We start from the raw sequence: 18,934 nt of genomic DNA, 5'->3' as shown, positions 1-18,934 counted from the left end.
TGGGGAAGCAACACGTTGGTGACCAGGGGTCGATCGCCCTAGACGAATCTAGTGCGTTTCCCCATCAGTGACCGCGCTTTTTTTTTATCTGGGACAGTGCTTCTAAAGGGTGTATACCTCCAAATCAAATTGCCGTAGGTGACAATACTAACAGTATGTATTTAAAACTAATACATAGAGAATAACTGGTTGTTGTCTTAAGATATCTGCTTTATCCTGCAGAGGTAACAATAGCGAATGTCGCGAGGCCATTTCTCTTCCGCCATTCGACATGAGCATGATAAAAAAAAAGTTTGTTTTATTTAACGACGCCACTAGAGCACATTGTTTTTTTTTATCTTATCATCGACTATTGAACGTCAAATATATGATCATTCTGACACTGGTTTTTTTTTAGAGGAAACCCTCTGTCGCCACATAGGCTACTCTTTTACGACAGGCAGCAAGGCATCTTTTATTTGCGCTTCCCACAGGCAGGATAGCACAAATCATGGCCTTTGTTGAACCAGTTATGGATCACTGGTCGGTGCAAGTGGTTTACACCTACCCATTGAGCCTTGCGGAGTACTCACTCAGGGTTTGGAGTCGGTATCTGGATTAAAAATCCCATGCCTCGACTGGGATACGAACCCAGTACCTACCAGTCTAAAGACCGATGTCCTAACCACAACGCCACCGAGACCGGTCTGAGCATGATAAAGCCGAGAGTAGCCGGTTATTTTATTAATCCTACAATGCTGCTTAATACGACACAAAATTATTGAAATGGACCGTTTTATTTCATAATGTCAGTTTCCCACAGTATTAGGTCCACGCGTGTTGAATGCCTTGTCGCCTACAATATGGATACACCAAAACAAAATAGTTCTTAAAAAATAACAATTTATTTCTTTTTTCTTTTTTTAAATGCCAAGTAGCTATATTTTAGGTCAGTGACAGAAAGTATTGAATCGTTCTACTCATCATATCTTGCCAATATATATAGTGATTGACGTTTGGATCTCTCTCTCTCTCTCTCTCTCTCTCTCTCTCTCTCTCTCTCTCTCTCTCTCTCTCTCTCTCTCTCTCTCTCTTCTATGTATGTGTGCGGCGTGTTTCTCTCCCTCCCTCGGTCTCCCCTGACTGGCTGGCTGGTTCTCTATCTCTCCTTCTCTCTCTCTCTCTCTCTCTCTCTCTCTCTCTCTCTCTCTCTCTCTCTCTCTCTCTCTCTCTCTCTCTCTCTCTCTCTCTCTCTGTCTGTCTGTCTATATTTCTCATTAGCAAATTAAACTATTTAATGTTAGGCTGGCATTGCTTCTTAATGGGTATTTTAGTTTGTGATCACATTTCTTAATATGGAAAATCAAAACATAATTTTGAAATAGGATTTTTTTCTCAGCATTAGGTGTGTGTTTGTGGGTTTCATTTCTCCGTTTAAAAAACTAAACACATACCTTTTCTTCTTCTAACACGATCACTTTCTTCATTAGATGTGTGATGGTGTCTTTCATCTCTCTATATTCAGGAACACACGATATACACACTAAAACACACAATAATGCAATAATTAAATAACACATTCACAAATTTTACAATGCAATTTCAGACAATTTAAGTAATGACTGATATAGAGAAATAAAACGAAAATAAAAAATAAAATAATATTAATCAGCTAACACATTCGTGGATGTCCGAAAGCGCACCGTGTTACAGTCCTTGGATTTTGAAAAATCCAGGCGAGTTTAAAATCACACACCTCAATATGCTAAGGCGAGTGAAAATTCCACTGTCCAAAGCAAATAAAATCGGCAGTGTAGCTCCGATTGGATTTTGACTGGTACATTTACAAAAATGTCTATTAAACCAGTATTTCCCGATTTGTAAAAAGTAGTACGAGTTAAACGACTGCATGGAAGTCACTGCCATGTTTTTATTGTTTTAATAAAACACCTTCCTATCAGCTAAAAGAGTTATGAAAACTGTTGATCTTTATAAATAGTGAAAATAAATATACAAATGTATTTTATGTGTGCCGTTTGTCGAGTGTAACGTGCGCTGTTTTTAACACTTGTTAGATTGAAATTACGTGCGCTGTACGAGCGCAATCGCACCCGCGCACCTTAAAAACCAAGGTCTGGTGTTAATTGGTGAGTGGATCTTCCAAACGAACACATTAATTAAAATATCAGTATCAAACATATTCTAAATAATTGACCATTTAGACCAGATTGTCTGCTTTTATTTTCTTCCAGTGACGCACCATTCCTTGATTTCCTTTAGATCTTATTTACAAGTCACACGCGAAGGCTCTCTTAGTGCTGACTCTTCCCCACTGGGCTATTTGTCGGTCCAGCGAGTGCACCACGACTGGTACATTAAAGGCCGTGGTATGTGTTATCCTGTCTATGGGATGGTGCATATAAAAGATCCCTTGCTGCTAATCGGAAAAAGTAGCCCATGAAATGGCGACAGCGGGTTTCCTCTCTCAATATCTGTGTGGTCCTTAACCATATGTCCGACGCCAAATAACCACAAATAAGCCGTGAGTGCATCGTTAAATAAAACATGTCCTTCCTTCCATTAACTCCTCTTTCCAATACACAGCAAATGATATACTATATACACAGACATGTCTGGCAGACACACCACTGACCGCCGTAGGTCAACTACCCTATTAATGCATGGTCAGTAGTGGACATATGGCTTGGACATGAAATACTCTAGATTGTAGAAAGTCAGTTGAGTGGGATTGATCCCAGGTCCATTGATAAGATGAACACCTCAGTAACTATATGGAATACTCACACTTGCAAGCCACCTTGTCGTCAGCGAGAGTGAAACCATCATGGCAGTCACACTCGTACTTCCCTTGCAGGTTCTTACAAACTTGCTGACAGTTGTTTTCTCCCGCACATTCGTTTATATCTGAAAATAAAGTGTTTTTTAAAGGCATACTGCCACAGATTTTAGGACCTTTATTTCTCTAAAAATGGATAATAAATAAAAATTACATTAATTGTTGGAAACCAAATCTAGCTATCGCATCACCTTAACTGAACCATGATGGAGTAAAATTCAAGTCAACCCTCTCGGCAATTTTAGTTTTTGAATTATGAACCATTGCCATAATTCAATTATTTTTATAAAATATCATTAATAAATAAAATATGGTGGTTATGAAGATGGCTGAATAAAGTACATTTAGGGACAGGTAATACTTTGTTAGACTTTTAAATAGGTCAGTGGTCTGTGACAATATGACTTTAATAGGTCATTGGTCTGCGACAATATGCCTTTCAAATCTCAACGTAAGTCTTTCAAGCTCAGGTGTATAGTTGTTTTTTTATGGAGCGGATGCAACTTAAAATGAGGGCACAAACGGTATTCCATGCATATCATGTGGCCCCCAAAAAACGAATATGGAATTGACTAAAGTGTATGAGGACAGTAATTTTAATATTTCACAGTCATTACAACATGGATGTTTGCCATGTTCTGTGAAAATTGTAGGTCCATTGGTCAAATATTGTTAAAATGGCAATATATTAAAACTGGTAAATTTAAAAATAACATGAGACCCCAAAAAGCTTAGTGGAATTGTACCTACCTTTGTTAAAGGCACGGTAGTATTTACGGGCAGTGAACTAAAGGAGAATGAATTAAAGGTCAAAATAAGAAAGTCCTGGAAAGAAATCACCTTGGAAGAAATCAGAAAATCGATTTCTTCATGAAAACAAAATCGAACCACCACCTGTTCAAGTAAACAGAATTAGATAAAATTTTACTTTTTGCTTTTGGCGTCACATTATTTTTACTTACAATTTTGAATCTGTTGCTATTTTAACAATACATTAAATAAATATTTTTGTCATTCCATTTATAAAAATGAAATAATGTGTTTCTTTGGTTTATTTTAGGGTAGGCTTATACAAAGGGTGATAACATACTAAAAGTCACCACCGTTCCAATGCTATCACATATTTTTTTAACTCTAGGGGTATATACCTTGTCAAAAATCACTATGAGCCTTATTCCCCTGATATGATGCCGATGGCCAAACTTTTGGCTCATAGCCTATTAGCCTTGGGCTATCCAATACCCTAGTGTTAAACCTAACCCACTCATGAAAAACCGGCCCATAGTGGTTATAGGATGGGTAACAAACGATAAAACAAAATGACATCAGGAATATAGGTATTTCCTTAAGCTTAGAGTTTCAGTGGACTTTATTTGTATTTCCTTAAGCTTAGTGGAATTTTATCTACCTTTGTACGGTAGTATTTACGGGGAGTGAACTCAAGTAAACAGAAGTAGATAAATTTTACTTAGCTTTTGGAGTCGCATTGTTCTTACTTACAATTTTGAATCTGTTGTTATTTTAATACTATTTCACCTATAGTCACATGGGTATATGTCCATATACATGTAGTGATGAATGTGAAATATTAAAATAGCCGATGATAAATAAACCAATGTGCTCTAGCGGTGTCGTTAAATAAAACAAACTAATATTCAAATTACAGTCAATATATTTTTTAGAAAATTCCATATTCAGTTGGGTTATTATTTTTTGGGAACCATTTTGCTTTTGGCGTCGCATTCTTTTGGGGATTTTAACTTTCAATTTTGTATAATGTTGCTAATTTAACAACATTTGATATATGGTCCTGAAGTGTCACTGAAGGTGGCACATATTCATATAGAAATGCGTGTGAAATGTTACAGTCCCCATACTTTTTAAATAATCCCATATTCAGTATAGTTATGATTCTTTTTGGGGGCCACCCGATATATATATGTGTGTGTGTGTGTGTGTGTGTGTGTATACATACATACACACACACACACACACACACACACACACACACACACACACACACACACACACACGTAAATCCTTTAATAGATACCCAGGCTTCTATTAATTTATTGCGTCGCTCCAAGACCCGGCCTGTTTTCAAGGTAGTCTCTATACAAGGAAGGCTTCTTGTTTTTTTAATGCAAATTTTTCTAACATAGCCTTGTTGTAACATCTAATGTAGGCTTGCACACCTAGCGTCTTCTTTCCTATTATTCTCACTATGTTTTTTATTTGCTTTTGACGTCAGGCAACGGGAGTGAGGAGTATAATGTGTCCATTAACCTGACAAGCTACAGTAGCAGAAACAGGCCTTTATGTAAGGCAGGCCTCTATTGGTGTCGTGATGCTCTGATACTGACTTGGCCTCTAATCGAAGCAGACTTCTATTCAAGGCAGGCCTCTATTCAATGATTTACTGTATGTCTGTTGCAGAGTTTTAATTCATTCATTTATAATTATTTTCGTGCTTATATCCAATTAAGATTGAAGCACGCTCTCCTGGGCAGACATTTCGGCTATTTTGTCTTACACCTACCCACTGAGTCGTTAAACTCGCTCTGGTACCTACTAGCCATAAGTCCGATTGGTTAACCACTACACCACCGAGGCCTGTATTAAGTAAGTACGTTTAGAGTACCTCGCTATTCATTCTTCAAGGCAAACGTGTGCAGTGGCGTAGCGAGGGTGACAGGGGGTCCATGCCCCCTCTCTCACACACACACACACACACACACACACACACACACACACACACACACAAAAACACACACACACACACACGAACGGGTTTTTGTTTGTTTATTTTATTTTGTTTTTGTTTACTGTTTAAAATTCATAAAATCATACATACATACAATACATACAATACATACATACATACATAGTGTGGGTTGCCCTCCCCCAATATAAAATCCAGGCTACTCCAGTGGTGCAAAATAAAAAGATAAACGCTCATCCAGCTGTATTTCTGTTCGCTGATATTTCGAACAGACAGGAAGAAAACTGACTTAGATTTTTGTTTGTTTTTGTTCTTATATAACTGCTAATATTTTAAAGACAGTCGCAACTGATAACATAACAAGAGATTTATTTCTGACATTTGAGTTGCAGAACCATCTGGCGTAAACGGTTAATGGATGAAATATGTGTGACAAATGCTGCTGCCAGCGTGTCGTGGTGCGCCGATGGATGGGAGGAACTAACAGAATATAGTCATCATAACAGACAAAGTTTAAAGTTTGTTTTGTTTAACGACACCACTAAAGCACATTGATTTATTAATCATCGGCTATTGGATGTCAATCATAACAGACAAAATCAAAGTTTATGTGTACATGTACCAACATCCAGAAAGGTATTGTATAGATGTTTTTTAAACTTGTTTTAATGTGTTTTATATTGTAATATTATACCTATAATGGAAGGAAAGAAGGAAATGTTTTATTTAACGACGCACTCAACACATTGTATTTACGGTTATATGGCGTCGGACATGTGTTAAGGACCACACAGATATTGAGGGGAAAAAAGCCCGCTGTCGCCACTTCATGGGCTACTCTTTTCGATTAGCAGCAAGGGATCTTTTATATGCACCATCCCATAGACAGGATAGCACATACCACGGCTTTTGATGTGCCAGTCGTGGTCCTATAATGGAATAACTGGATATATATATATTAGTCATTACAAAGCAACGGCGAGAAAACTTGATGTCGGACGAGTTACTAGTTTTCATTAAGTTTAAATTACTTTAAAGGTATTTTATATAAAGTGAAAGTTAAAGTTTGTTTTATTTAACGACACCACTAGAGTACATTGATTTATTAATCATCGGCTACATTGTTCTATTAGTAGCAAGGGATCTTTTATATGCACCATCACAGAGAGGATATATTAGATGTGACCTGTGCTTCACGAGGGAAACTTAAAATGCAGGGTCGTAGCTAGCATTCTTTTATTCTTCTTTCTTTTTTTTTGGAGGGCGGGACAGATGAATTCTCGGAACGAACGAGCATGGAAGGCGCAAGAAACTAGAGGTCCGTGGATATGCCACTCGGGAAATGTTTAAATCTAGAGGCTCTTAAATAATATTTTGTAGTCATTTCATGGAGGTTACACACTTAAAACTGCCCACTTTCCCCCTCCCCTCCCAACCGCTAGCAACGACCCTGAAATGAGGTGTGATGGCCGCACACGGGGCTTTTCCCAAAAACTACGACCGCCATGTAGTTACCATTCCTCATTAGCCGAGGCTATACACACTGCCGTCGTGTATATAACCACTTATATGTTAAGTGACAAAGATGGCGAGCAACGATGGTGAGGTCCTTTGAGGTTGTATTTATGGAATTCATCTTTGTACGCTTTGTACGCAATAGTTAGCATGATGTATTTATGGTGGTCGAGGGTGGGATTTAGCTCAGTCGGTTGAGCGCTCGCCTGAGATGCTTGTGTTGCAGGATCGAATTATCTCGATGGATCGATTCGACTGGTTGTTTTTTTCTCGTTCCAACCAGTGCACCACAACTGGTCAAAGGCCGTAGTATGTGCTTTCCTATCTGTGGGAAAGTGCAAATAAAAGATCCCTTGCTGCTAATAGAAAAATGTAGCGGGTTTTCTCGATGACATATAGCTGATGATTACTTGATCAGTGTGCTCTAGTGGTGTCGTTAAACAAAAATTTCTTTTTTATGGTAGTCAATTGGACATGAGCGCAAACAAAGATCCTTGCGAAATGATGCATCGGGTAATTACAAATAAGGCTGTCGGTAATGCAGATCAAGAGAGAAGAGGTGATCAGAACGATCGAAAACTGTTTAAAAAAAAAAGCCTGTACCGTATTATTCTCTATTATATTCCATTCCCTCTAGAGTAGTCTACTCTAGTCTAGTTTACTCTAGTTTAATTTAGTCTAGTCTAGTTTAAGTGGGGTTACACACTAGTTTTAATTAAAAATACCCAATACACAGAAGGCATTTGAAAATCGGTGTTCACCCCATCTCCATGTAATAATTCTATGAACAATCCTCGAATCCCAAACGCTATCACAGAAACGTATGTATATTATTTTTATATCGGGTTTACTACATTTTCCATAAATGGCAGCAGAGACAAAAGGTTAAACGGATGTGTGAACAGGCCCTTAGATACGATATCTGAAGTGTGGGGGACACAATCTCTAATGGGTGGGGGGGAACAGTCTTTAGTGAGGGAGGCACAAGTTAAGCTGCATCTTTATTGATATAGATAACCGGACATGCTCGCTTCCACTGCCTACAGTTCCTACATTGAATATTTACCGCGGACAAATGGAAGTAACTCTTGTCGCCTTACCGTCAGCACAGTTTGGTCCGGTCCAGCCCTCCATACAATCGCACGTGTGCGGTCCAACGCACTGGCCGCCATTTATACAACCACCGGGACACACCGCTGTAAATGTGAACATACAACTGTTTAGCGTTATCAAATGAGCAGTAGTTAATAAACGTTGATGGCTTATTGTAAAAAAATAATAATAAAATAATAATAAAATAAAGGGTTCAATGCAGAGCCAGTTTATCCTAGTAGCACATGTAGCACGTGCTACGGGACCCCGCACTTCAGGGGGCCCCGCGGTGATGTGTACATTTATTTTCCCCAGGTCATTTTCCCCTCTCCCCGAGGGGGTTGCAAAATATATATCCTGGGAAGGGGGACCGTTGTTATTTGTGCTACAGGCCCTGCGGATTCTTAAACTGGCTCTGGTTTAATGTGCCTGCTTCTTGTAGTACTGTAAAACAGGCAGCGTGGTGTGAAATGACACTCGCCTTATACAACATTCATGTTAGAAAGAGAGCAGATTTTATAATTTATGTCTGTATGTCTGTATATATTATTATTATATCTGCCTGTTTCCACAGATATCGTGTGTATACACAAAATGTGTTTACATATTTAAATGCAATATGTTTCTGAAGATAAGACTGCAATGTTAAATTATTTGCAATATGTTTGTATAAAAAATATATTCTGAAGAGATGCCTAGTACAGTAAAGCAAGATCTACTCATGTTTTGGGATTTATATTATACTAGCACGACTTTCGACCGGTTGAGAATATAACAAATATAAAATACTAAATCTTCAGCCGTTGCCATTGTAATTTTGACATAATGTTGAATTAGTGTCAGTGAGAAGGGAATACCCAGGAAGATTCTCGTCTACTTACGCTTCATACAGTTGTGATCTCTGGGGTTTGTCTGCGCCCAGCCCGGACAGCAGTCATGTACTATTCGTGTGGTAATCCGCATGTGGAAAATAGTCCTGTAAGCTACGCCATAAACCAAGCTGAAAGCCATAATAGTGGGTGTGTTTAAAAAATAAAACAAAACAAAAACAAAAACTGGTCAAACATACAGTTTCGTATTATGTTATATTCCGAACAATAACAAAAAATTCAAATATTAATTTATTTTCTTTAATTTATTTCAAAGGGACAGATCCTAGTTTTTAAACACCATGTTTCACCTAGACCCTAGTTTTAACCCGTAAAAATTGACATTACGTTTGATTAATTTACAAACCTGTAACAGAGTGAAACAAGAGTCTGTGACGTTGAAATACCCTTTAAAATAGAATAAAACGTGATTCCATAACCGTTACTTCTCAGACGCACGTGCGTTTTTAAAAATATGAAAAATGCATTTTGTGCATTAGAAACACCAGGATAACCGAAAGACTTCGGTTGTACGGAAATGGATAATGAAAACAATAAAATATTAAAGTATAGTTTGATTTCAGTGATGATAATCGGCTATAACAGTGAAAAATATGTATTAATGTTTAAAAACTAGAGTCTGTACCTTTAAATTATTCAGTTTGAATCGCATTAAAATTATTGATATCTTACAAACATTTAGTCTACTTACTGAATTAATCGTATTATGAAAAGATAACACTTTTATAAATCTAGAAGGAAATCACAATGTACCACAAACCAACATGAAAGACAAATCACAATTCCTATTCTTAAGACTTAAAAGAAAATACATAGTATAATTAATCTGACAAGATAAATACAGCTTATGAATACTATGTGACTAAACATCCCTACCAATTTAGCATGTTTCTTGTTAGTAAAAATGTCATGCTTTACTGTAAAATACTATAGGCTGGAAATCATAAAATGTTACCAGAAAACAAACAGAAAAACAAAGATTATAACATGAATTACTAGCACTCGACACAAAGACCCCTCGTGGTAGTTTGTATTTTTGTTTAAGGTAAGAAGGCTGAACCTTGCTTTAATTATTTAGAAGATGACGTATGCTGTCTGTGTTTACCTGTATCTTTTACACAGTCTGTTATCTTCGCACCTCTGGACAGTCTCCCTGTACATCGGCCGCCGATAACTTTGACGCACGGGGATTGGTTGCGCGAACTGCTTCCTTTGAACACAGACATGACGACTGAAAACAAAACAAAAACCATATGTGAAAATGCATTTCTCTTTGTATTTTCAAATTGATTTATTATGTAAGATTATATAGGTCTAATACACTATTAATTCAAAGCATCGTGGGGGCAGGATAGCCCAGTGGTAAAGCGCTTGCCTGATGCACGGTCGGTCTGAGATCGATCACTGTCGGTGGGCTCATTGGGCTATTTCTTGTTGAAGCCTGTGCTCCATAACTGTCTTTGGGATGCTCCATATAAACTATCCTTTGCTGCTAATCGGAAGGAATAGCCCATTGCGTGGCATCAGTGGGTTTCATCTCTCACTATATGTGTGGTCCTTAACCATAAACTGTGTTGAGTGCGTCGTTAAATAGAGCAAATTTTAAATATCGTCGGTTGCATCTCCCGTCATGTTCTCTCAAACTAAATAGATATGTTGGAAATGTTCTATCTACATACCAAAACTTATATTCTAACCTTGTAAATAATGAAAAGGCACCGGCTCATAAAACCAATTTTACTACATTTTAGTGGCCTTTTGTGTGGGTTTGAGTATATAGCTATAGTTTAATTTGTTTGTAGCCCTTTTGATCTGTTGACAGCAGCATTTGTGTAAGATTTGTTCCTTTCAGTGCTGACAATCACACTCTTGAGTAACATATTAGAAATACAATCTACGTAAGCAGGCTCGGATCCAGAGTGAGCATGCTGGGGTGCGCACCCCTCCCCTTTCTAAACGTTGCACCCTCCCATTCAAAACATCCTGCGGCTACTCCAGTTATTAAGGCCTATTTGTTGGTATTCCATCACCTGACCACATATTCATTAGTAGATCAAAACACATAGAATGTGATGTTCTTCTTACAGAAAAGGTCATATATAACAATATCTTGTTGCAAAATGAAAAACAGATTATCGCTGGTGAAAGTCGGCTTCTTCCCTTATCCTCTAGGCGATGTGCCACATTTACCGTGTTTCCTAGTTAAACACTATTATACCTTTGATTTGATTTTGTGCTAAGGTTTACTGCATGTACTTTCGTTTTCTGCTGGCGTCTAAGTACTTACCTCAAGTGGTATTCTGTTATGTCCGAGCGGTTACCCAAATCCAGTTCTATTACTGTATGAAAACTTGAGAGTCTAGACTTTAATGACATATACGTGCTTGAGTTGAGACTTCAAGTTTGAGTCTCGAGTTCAAACAGCGGAGAAGCGAAGATTCCCTATACCCTTTGGGCGTGCAGATTTAGTGACGTTTCCTGCATGAAAATGTTATTAGTATTTGAAACCATGGCGACAGGTCCCATAATGGGACTTTATTTGCATGGATCTCGGAGATAACTGTTCTTACTGATGTCACATTCTCAGACGCATCACTCCCCATTCCCTTGAAACTGAGTCCAAACTCTTAACATTATATTGTATTAGGAACTTTTAAAATCACATTGTTCTTGGTAAGATGGAAAGATCCAAATTATTACTTTTTGGTGGTGGGATTACAGGAATTTTAAATGTTATTAACACCAAATTATTGAAATGTAATGTATGTGGTTGGACCGAATTGCCTTTCTGCTTCCTCGATCCCAGGCAAAACAAACAACAACCAAAATAAAACAAACAAAAACACGCCTTGTAATAATTTGTAAAACCATAGTGGATGGACTATGCAAGAAAGCGCACTGTACATAAACATCAACAACATGGCGTCCACATTTCACCAGACATATTTTAGTGTCGCTGCTAATCAAGGGCATTCCACGTACAATACAAACACTTGTGTGAGACCAATCCAGCGCAGGTGTATCAACATGGTTGAATCATATCCCGAAGCAACACAAATATATCTAAAGTCTACAGCCACACGGAGGTCGGAACAATACACACAGTATGCGGACCAGACGTCCGAACAACTGTATGGCTCACCAGTACACGGGTTCTGGGCCATCATTCTTCCTGAAAATAATACCATGCTCTTGTAATAGTTCTACACAGAGTATCCGTGCCAGACCGTAGTTCAAATGTAGACGAATATGAATTTGTTTTATTTGGATTACATATCATTTCAAATATATACGAATACGAATACGAATATGTTTATTTGGATCGCAGATCATTTCAAATATATAAAAATACGAATATGTTTATTTTTATTAAAGATCATTTCAAATATATATGAATATTTGGATCGCAGACCGTTTCAAATATATACGAATACGAATACGAATACGAATATGTTTATTTGGATTGCAGATCATTTCAAATATATATCTGAATATTTGGATCGCAGACCGTTTCAAATATATACGAATACGAATATATTTATTTGGATTGCTGATCATTTAAAATATATAAAAATACGAATTTGTTTATTTGGATTGCAGATCATTTCAAATATATACGAATAAGAATATGTTTATTTGCATTGTCGATATAAAGAGCACTTTGACATTTAAACGCCCATTCGTTTGTTCGTTGATTTATTCATCAAATGTCGTATCACAGTAAAGAAATGTAATAACAGAAAACAGAATATGTCACATTAAGTGAGATTATACATCAATAATTAAAAGGACATTCCTGAGTTTGCTGCACTTTTTGAGATGTTATCGACTAATAGAGACTTTCTAACGATTGTTATTACATATCAAATATATTTTTCTACATACACTATTAGTGGCTGTATATTAAACGTGTTTCTGATCGTTCTAATATTTGTATTAGGTTAAATTTCATTTTATTTCCTGAAATATAGTTTTTTCGTACGTACGAAATTATTTGAAGACAAAATCCACTTTGGGCTTTTTACAAATATTAAGACGACCAGAAACACATTGAATATACAGACACTGATATTCTCAACAAGAAAATATATTTAATATGTAAGTTTAATCATAGAAATATGTTATTAATCGGAAACATCTTACAATGCAGCAAACTCAAGAATGTCCCTTTAAAATGATTTGTGATATAATACATTATTTTACAGATTTTGATTTCACTCCTCTTTTTAATAGAGTTTAAAATACTTTAAAGGTATTTTATAAAATAAAAAAAGAGTTAAAGTTTGTTTTGTTTAACAACACTACTAGAGTACATTGATTTATTAATCATCCCCTACTGGATGTCAAACATTTAGTAATTCTGTCATGTAGTCTCAGAGAAGAAACCCGCAAAATTTGTCCATTGGTAACAAGGGATTATTTATATGCACCATCTCACAGACAGGATAGAAACTACAACGGCTTTTGATATACCAGTCGTGGTGCACTGGCTGGGACGAGAACTCGCCCCCAATGGGCCATCGACGGGATTAAAATTGGATCGAACAGTGCTATGTGCTTACTGTTAGATAGTAAGATCCAGTGTGGTAGCCTCTACGCTCTGTGCTTACTGCTAGATAGTAAGATCCAGTGTGGTAGCCTCTACGCTCTGTGCTTACTGCTAGATAGTAAGATCCAGTGTGCTTACTGCTAGATAGTAAGATCCAGTGTGGTAGCCTCTACGCTCTGTGCTTACTGCTAGATAGTAAGATCCAGTGTGCTTACTGCTAGATAGTAAGATCCAGTGTGGTAGCCTCTACGCTTTGTGCTTACTGCTAGGTAGTATAATCCAGTGTGGTAGCCTCTACGCATCCCTCAAATCACTAAAACACTACTAAAAAAAAGTCCTTATACTTGTACGTGGAAACAGCAAGGCATTTCTAAAATATTAATAATGTGAACTGTCAGTAGTGTTTTAGGTTTATATATTCCAGCAAATCAAAACACGTTCGGAATTCCTCATACGCTGGAAACGAATTTGTCTGCTAAAACTGTTGATCAAAGCTTCATTAGGTAAGTGAAAAGTTATTTAAAAGTTTGTTTGTTTTGTGTAACAACACCACTAGATCACATTGATTTTTTAATCATGTTAAACATTTTGTAATTTTGACATATAGTTTTAAAGAGAAATCTGCTACATTTTCCCATTAGTAGGGGGTGATCTTTTATATACACCATCTTTTAGACGTGATAGCACATACCACGGTCTCTGGTATACCTGTCGTGGTGCACTGGCTAGAACGAGAAATAGTCCAATGGGTCATCGATGGGGATCGATCCTAGACCGACCGCACATCAGAAAAGCGCTTTACCACTGGGCTACGTCCCGCCCCGAAACGTTATTTCACCATAAAAATGTAATACAAAAGCTTTACGTTTTTAAAAACACTAAGTCAGTGGGCAGAGCCCATGCCCTTTAATCCGCACCTTAGTGGATAACAATATTTTCGGTTTCAGTATATTCTCGTCCTAAGAGCAGAGAAGATACACTGAGGTTAGAAAAAAAAAAAAATAAGCAAACAATAACCGAATCTGCCACAGTTCAAGAGATGACACTAATCACCATACTTGACTGACTTTTGGTTAGTAATCCTGAAAGTAGTACTAGGTCAATTATCTTGATAAATTGTTTACAATGCTCCTCACTCAACAAATACAAATACACAACGTGGAAGATCCACCCAATTATAACAAGAAACTTGTGTATGGCAGTACTTAGCTGTGGTAGGTTATAGTATTATGTAGTTAGTTGATGGTTACTAAGTTTTGCTTTGGCAGCCTTTCGTTAGTACTTGTAACTGAAACCCAAGTATGGCCAAGCAATTTACGGCTTCCGTATAAATAAACACGACTTCACTCGTCTCCGATTAAAAGAGTTCCAGATTCTTCTTCTTGGAGTATAGCTTACTTGTTGTATAAATATTACCATGGTAATCGAATGTTAATGGCAGATTTAGGGAGTGTCCCGGCACCGCCTCTCCACCCTTTAATGACGTGTCATCATTGTTCCTATTGCCGTTCGCTGATATTTAATACCCAGGGGCGTAGGCTGGGGGGGGGGGGGGGGGGGGCTCGGTGGGTTCGGACGAACCACCCCGCTGAAACAAATGGTCCGCGTTCAGAAATAAAACATACAGGTTTATACATATTATGGAGTTTCTGGGGGTGCAAAAACAAAATAGAAAAAGGGTCCACTTGTTCATATTCGACCCCCCTCCCCCACCCGTCCCCCCCCCCACCCCCACCCCACCCCGGTCCAGATCACGCTACGCTCCTTATACCAATATTGTAGTCAACGCATGTTCTGCACCCATATACTCCACCACCATTTTTATAAAAGTTTTGATTCATAGGATAATGCCATCAGTGTTATGTCCGTTCCATCAGTTCCAGAAACATAGCCTTCTTTTTTTTTTCTTTTTCTTTATATATATTTTTTTCTTCTTCCTCTTCCATTATGTTCTCTTATCATCACAAACAGTATATAACCATTGTTTGGCACTAGATAGCTGATAGATTTGTTTTATTCTTAATCTGCGTATTTCTCGTGAAACATTCCGTCGGTGGGCCCATTCGGCTATTTCTCGTTCAAGCCAGTGCGCCACGACTGGTATATCAAAGCCTTTGGTATGTGCTATGTGGGATGGTGCATATAACAAATCTCTTTTTACTAATGGAAAAATGTAGAGTGTTTCCTCTCTAAGACTATATGTCAAAATTACCAATAGCCGATGATTAATAAATCAATGTTTCGTTAAATAAAACAAACAAACAAACCCTCTTTAATTATGATCGCTTATCCCTAGCAATGTATAACCATTGTTTGGCACCTGATAGCCAATATATATGTTGTATTTGGTTTTGTGCGTGTGCGTCGTTAAACATTCAGTCAGTCATTCCACATATACGTGTACACCGCCGTCACATTTGCATGCACTGCAGTTGTCCTGTCAGAATAAATTCTGTATTCAACGCTGTAAGTATCAACGACACTACGGATGGTGATGAAGTGCTATATGATCATCTCTGTTAAACAGTCCTATCCGTCATGTGCATTTCAACAGATAAGGTTACCGCAGTCTGTCATAAACCGTTATTGTTTCCAACAGCAGAATGTTAGAAGAAAAAAAAAATGTTTAACGCCACATCAACACGTTTTAACTTGTGGTTATTTTGTGTCCGATATATAAGGAGAGAGAAGAATAGGGAGAAAGAGAGCAACACAGAGAGAGAAAGAGAGACAGTGAGAGACAGAGAAAGAGCACATTGATTAATAAATCATCGGCTATTGGATGTCAGACATTTGGTCATTCTGACACATTTTTTTTCTAATGCAGCAAGGGATCTTTTAAATGCACTTTCCCACAGACAGGATAGCACATACCACGGCCTTTGATATACCAATCGTGGTGCACTGGCTGGAACGAGAAATAGCCCAATGGGTTCAGCGACGGGGATCGATCCCAAACCGACCGTGCATCAAGCTACGTCCAGTCCCGAGAAAGAAAGAGACAGAGACAGGAGAAAGAGACAGAGATATAGAGGGGGTGGACTCGCTGCCACTACACAAGCTATTCCTACTGTAACGTAGCAAGTGAACTTCTATATGCAACGTTGTATAAAATGTCTACAGACAGGACGCTACATACCATGACCTTTCATGTACCAATCGTAGGGCATTGTTAGGACGGGGGAAAACACCGATTGTACGAACCATTACATTTCAGGCGAGTACTCTCTAGCACTGGAGAGAGAATTAAATAAAGCAGCAGACGTTGCAGGTTGTTTTAAAACGTTTCACAGCTCTACGCAAGAAGGGAAGAGATCACACGTGTTGATTTCTGCATTGTTTAGATTGATGTTACACCGTGTTACAAACGTGCATCACTCAGCGACACACCGCGAAGAAAACTGGAAATACTAGAACGCGATTGAGATGTAAATCAGCGGTGTAGAACACTCGCCTAGTGTGCAATAGATCGCACGATTTCATTCCTCTATTCATTATTTTCCATTTATACGACTGGTATATCAAACGTTTCCATGTTTGCTCTTCTGGTTGTAGAATAGTGTGCATATACAAAGACACGTACATAACTAATATAATATATACCGCATAGCATACAAGTGCAGTCGATTGAACTATGTGTCGTTAAAGAAACGTCATTAATATCCTTCTGCTGGTGCGGATCCAGGGGGTGAGTGTCTGGAGTGCCCTAGTAATCTTGTTAAACCTACGAATATAATGCTGTAGGTTTCTTTTTTTTTAAAGTTGCATCACTTCCCTAGAGAAATCCTGCTCCTGTTCTAGTACATTGTAAGGAGAATAGTTGGACTACAATATACGATGATAAAATATAGTACTTTACAACATGTAACATAATGTACTGAACAGCACTGAAAACGCACCAGTTCTTTTTTTTATATTAATTTTCAATAGCTAAACCTTGCAGCGTTAAGAGGAGCGGGACGTAGCCTAGTGGTAAAGCGTTCGCTCGATTCGCGGTTGGTGTGGGATCGATCCCTGTGGGATGGTGGGATGCCTGTGGGATGGTGCATATAAAAGATCCCTAATCGAAAAGAATAGCCCATGAAGTGGTGACAGCGGGTTTCCTCCCTCAATATCTGTGTGGTCCTTAACCATATGTCTGACACCATATAACCGTAAATAAAATGTGTTGAGTGCGTCGTTAAACGGACATTCCTGAGTTTGCTGCCACTTTTAATATGTTGTCGACTAACAGAGCCTTTTTAACGATTGTAATTACAAATATATTTTTCTGCATAAAGTATTACTGCCTGTATATTAAACGTGTTTCTGATCGTTCTAATATTTTTACTAGGTTAAATTTCATTTTATTTCCTAAAATATACTTTTTTCGTAGCCTACGTACGAAATTATTTGAAGACAAAATCCAGTTAGGTCTTCTTAAAAATATTAAAACGATCAGAAACACATTGAATATTGTACACAGCCCAAACTGGATTTTGTCTTCAAATAATTTCGCAAGTACGAAAAACAATATTTTAGGAAATAAAATGAAATGTAACCTAGTACAAATATTAGAATGATCAGAAACACGTTTAATATACACCCACTAATATTTTATGCAGAAAAATATATTTGATATGTATTTAGGCCTACAGTTGTTAAAAAGTCTCTGTTAGTCAATAACATCTTTAAAAATGCAGCAAACTCGGGAATGTCCCTTTAAAAGAAAACAGTAATTCTCAAGCCTTAGGAAATCATGTCAGCAAGGGTTATAGTAAGGGTTATGAATTAAAACGTTTGTCTGAACATATTCAGTTTAACATTTTACAAGCTTATCTCGGTAGCTTGAACCCATGTCTTCAAACGCCGAACTCTGTGGTCCTTATCCATATGTCTGACGCCATATAACTGTAAATAAAATGTGTTGAGTGCGTTGTTAAATAAAACATTCCCTTCCTTCCTTCAAAAGCCGAACTGGTTTTTAAAAACAAGAGTTACGTTGCTACACAAAGCGGCATTACAATGCCAGTACTGACGCTCCAGGAACGTGAACGACCAAGTGGAATGCATGATGCTCGTGTATCAAGTCGTGCCACAGCCAAGAGTCTAAGATGCCATCATTCAACGATATCAAGACTTCTTACTCGTTCTCAGCAAACAGGAACCGCTGGACATCAACCAGAGTCTGGACAAGCTAGGGCAACAACATCGTACGTACGTGATCGTACACACCCAGGCCTACGTTCAGCCAGCCATGTTTCGCTAAATGTTTGCAAATTATTACGAATGGTTGCCTAATAATCCGTCCCACAGGGAACGCATGTTTTTTCATACTATGAAATTTACTA

At 37.8% G+C, this 18,934-nt stretch overlaps 1 protein-coding gene across 1 annotated transcript in view; it reads right to left on the bottom strand.

Annotated features, from left to right (window-relative positions):
• Positions 1–18,934, bottom strand: part of LOC121383083 (epidermal growth factor-like protein 7) — a 75,998-nt gene that overhangs the window by 8,670 nt on the left and 48,394 nt on the right. The window contains exons 2-6 of the mRNA XM_041512855.1: positions 10,161–10,286; positions 9,047–9,165; positions 8,174–8,269; positions 2,785–2,904; positions 1,434–1,522 (exon numbers count right to left, since the gene is read on the bottom strand). Coding sequence (XP_041368789.1) covers positions 1,434–1,522; positions 2,785–2,904; positions 8,174–8,269; positions 9,047–9,165; positions 10,161–10,286 — 550 coding nt within the window. The remainder of the gene's footprint in view (positions 1–1,433; positions 1,523–2,784; positions 2,905–8,173; positions 8,270–9,046; positions 9,166–10,160; positions 10,287–18,934) is intronic.

Source organism: Gigantopelta aegis, chromosome 10 (assembly GCF_016097555.1).
Source record: "Gigantopelta aegis isolate Gae_Host chromosome 10, Gae_host_genome, whole genome shotgun sequence".
Classification (NCBI taxonomy): domain Eukaryota; kingdom Metazoa; phylum Mollusca; class Gastropoda; order Neomphalida; family Peltospiridae; genus Gigantopelta; species Gigantopelta aegis.
The sequence above is the reverse complement of the archived record's forward strand: the minus strand, read 5'-3'. Positions and strand labels throughout refer to the sequence as shown.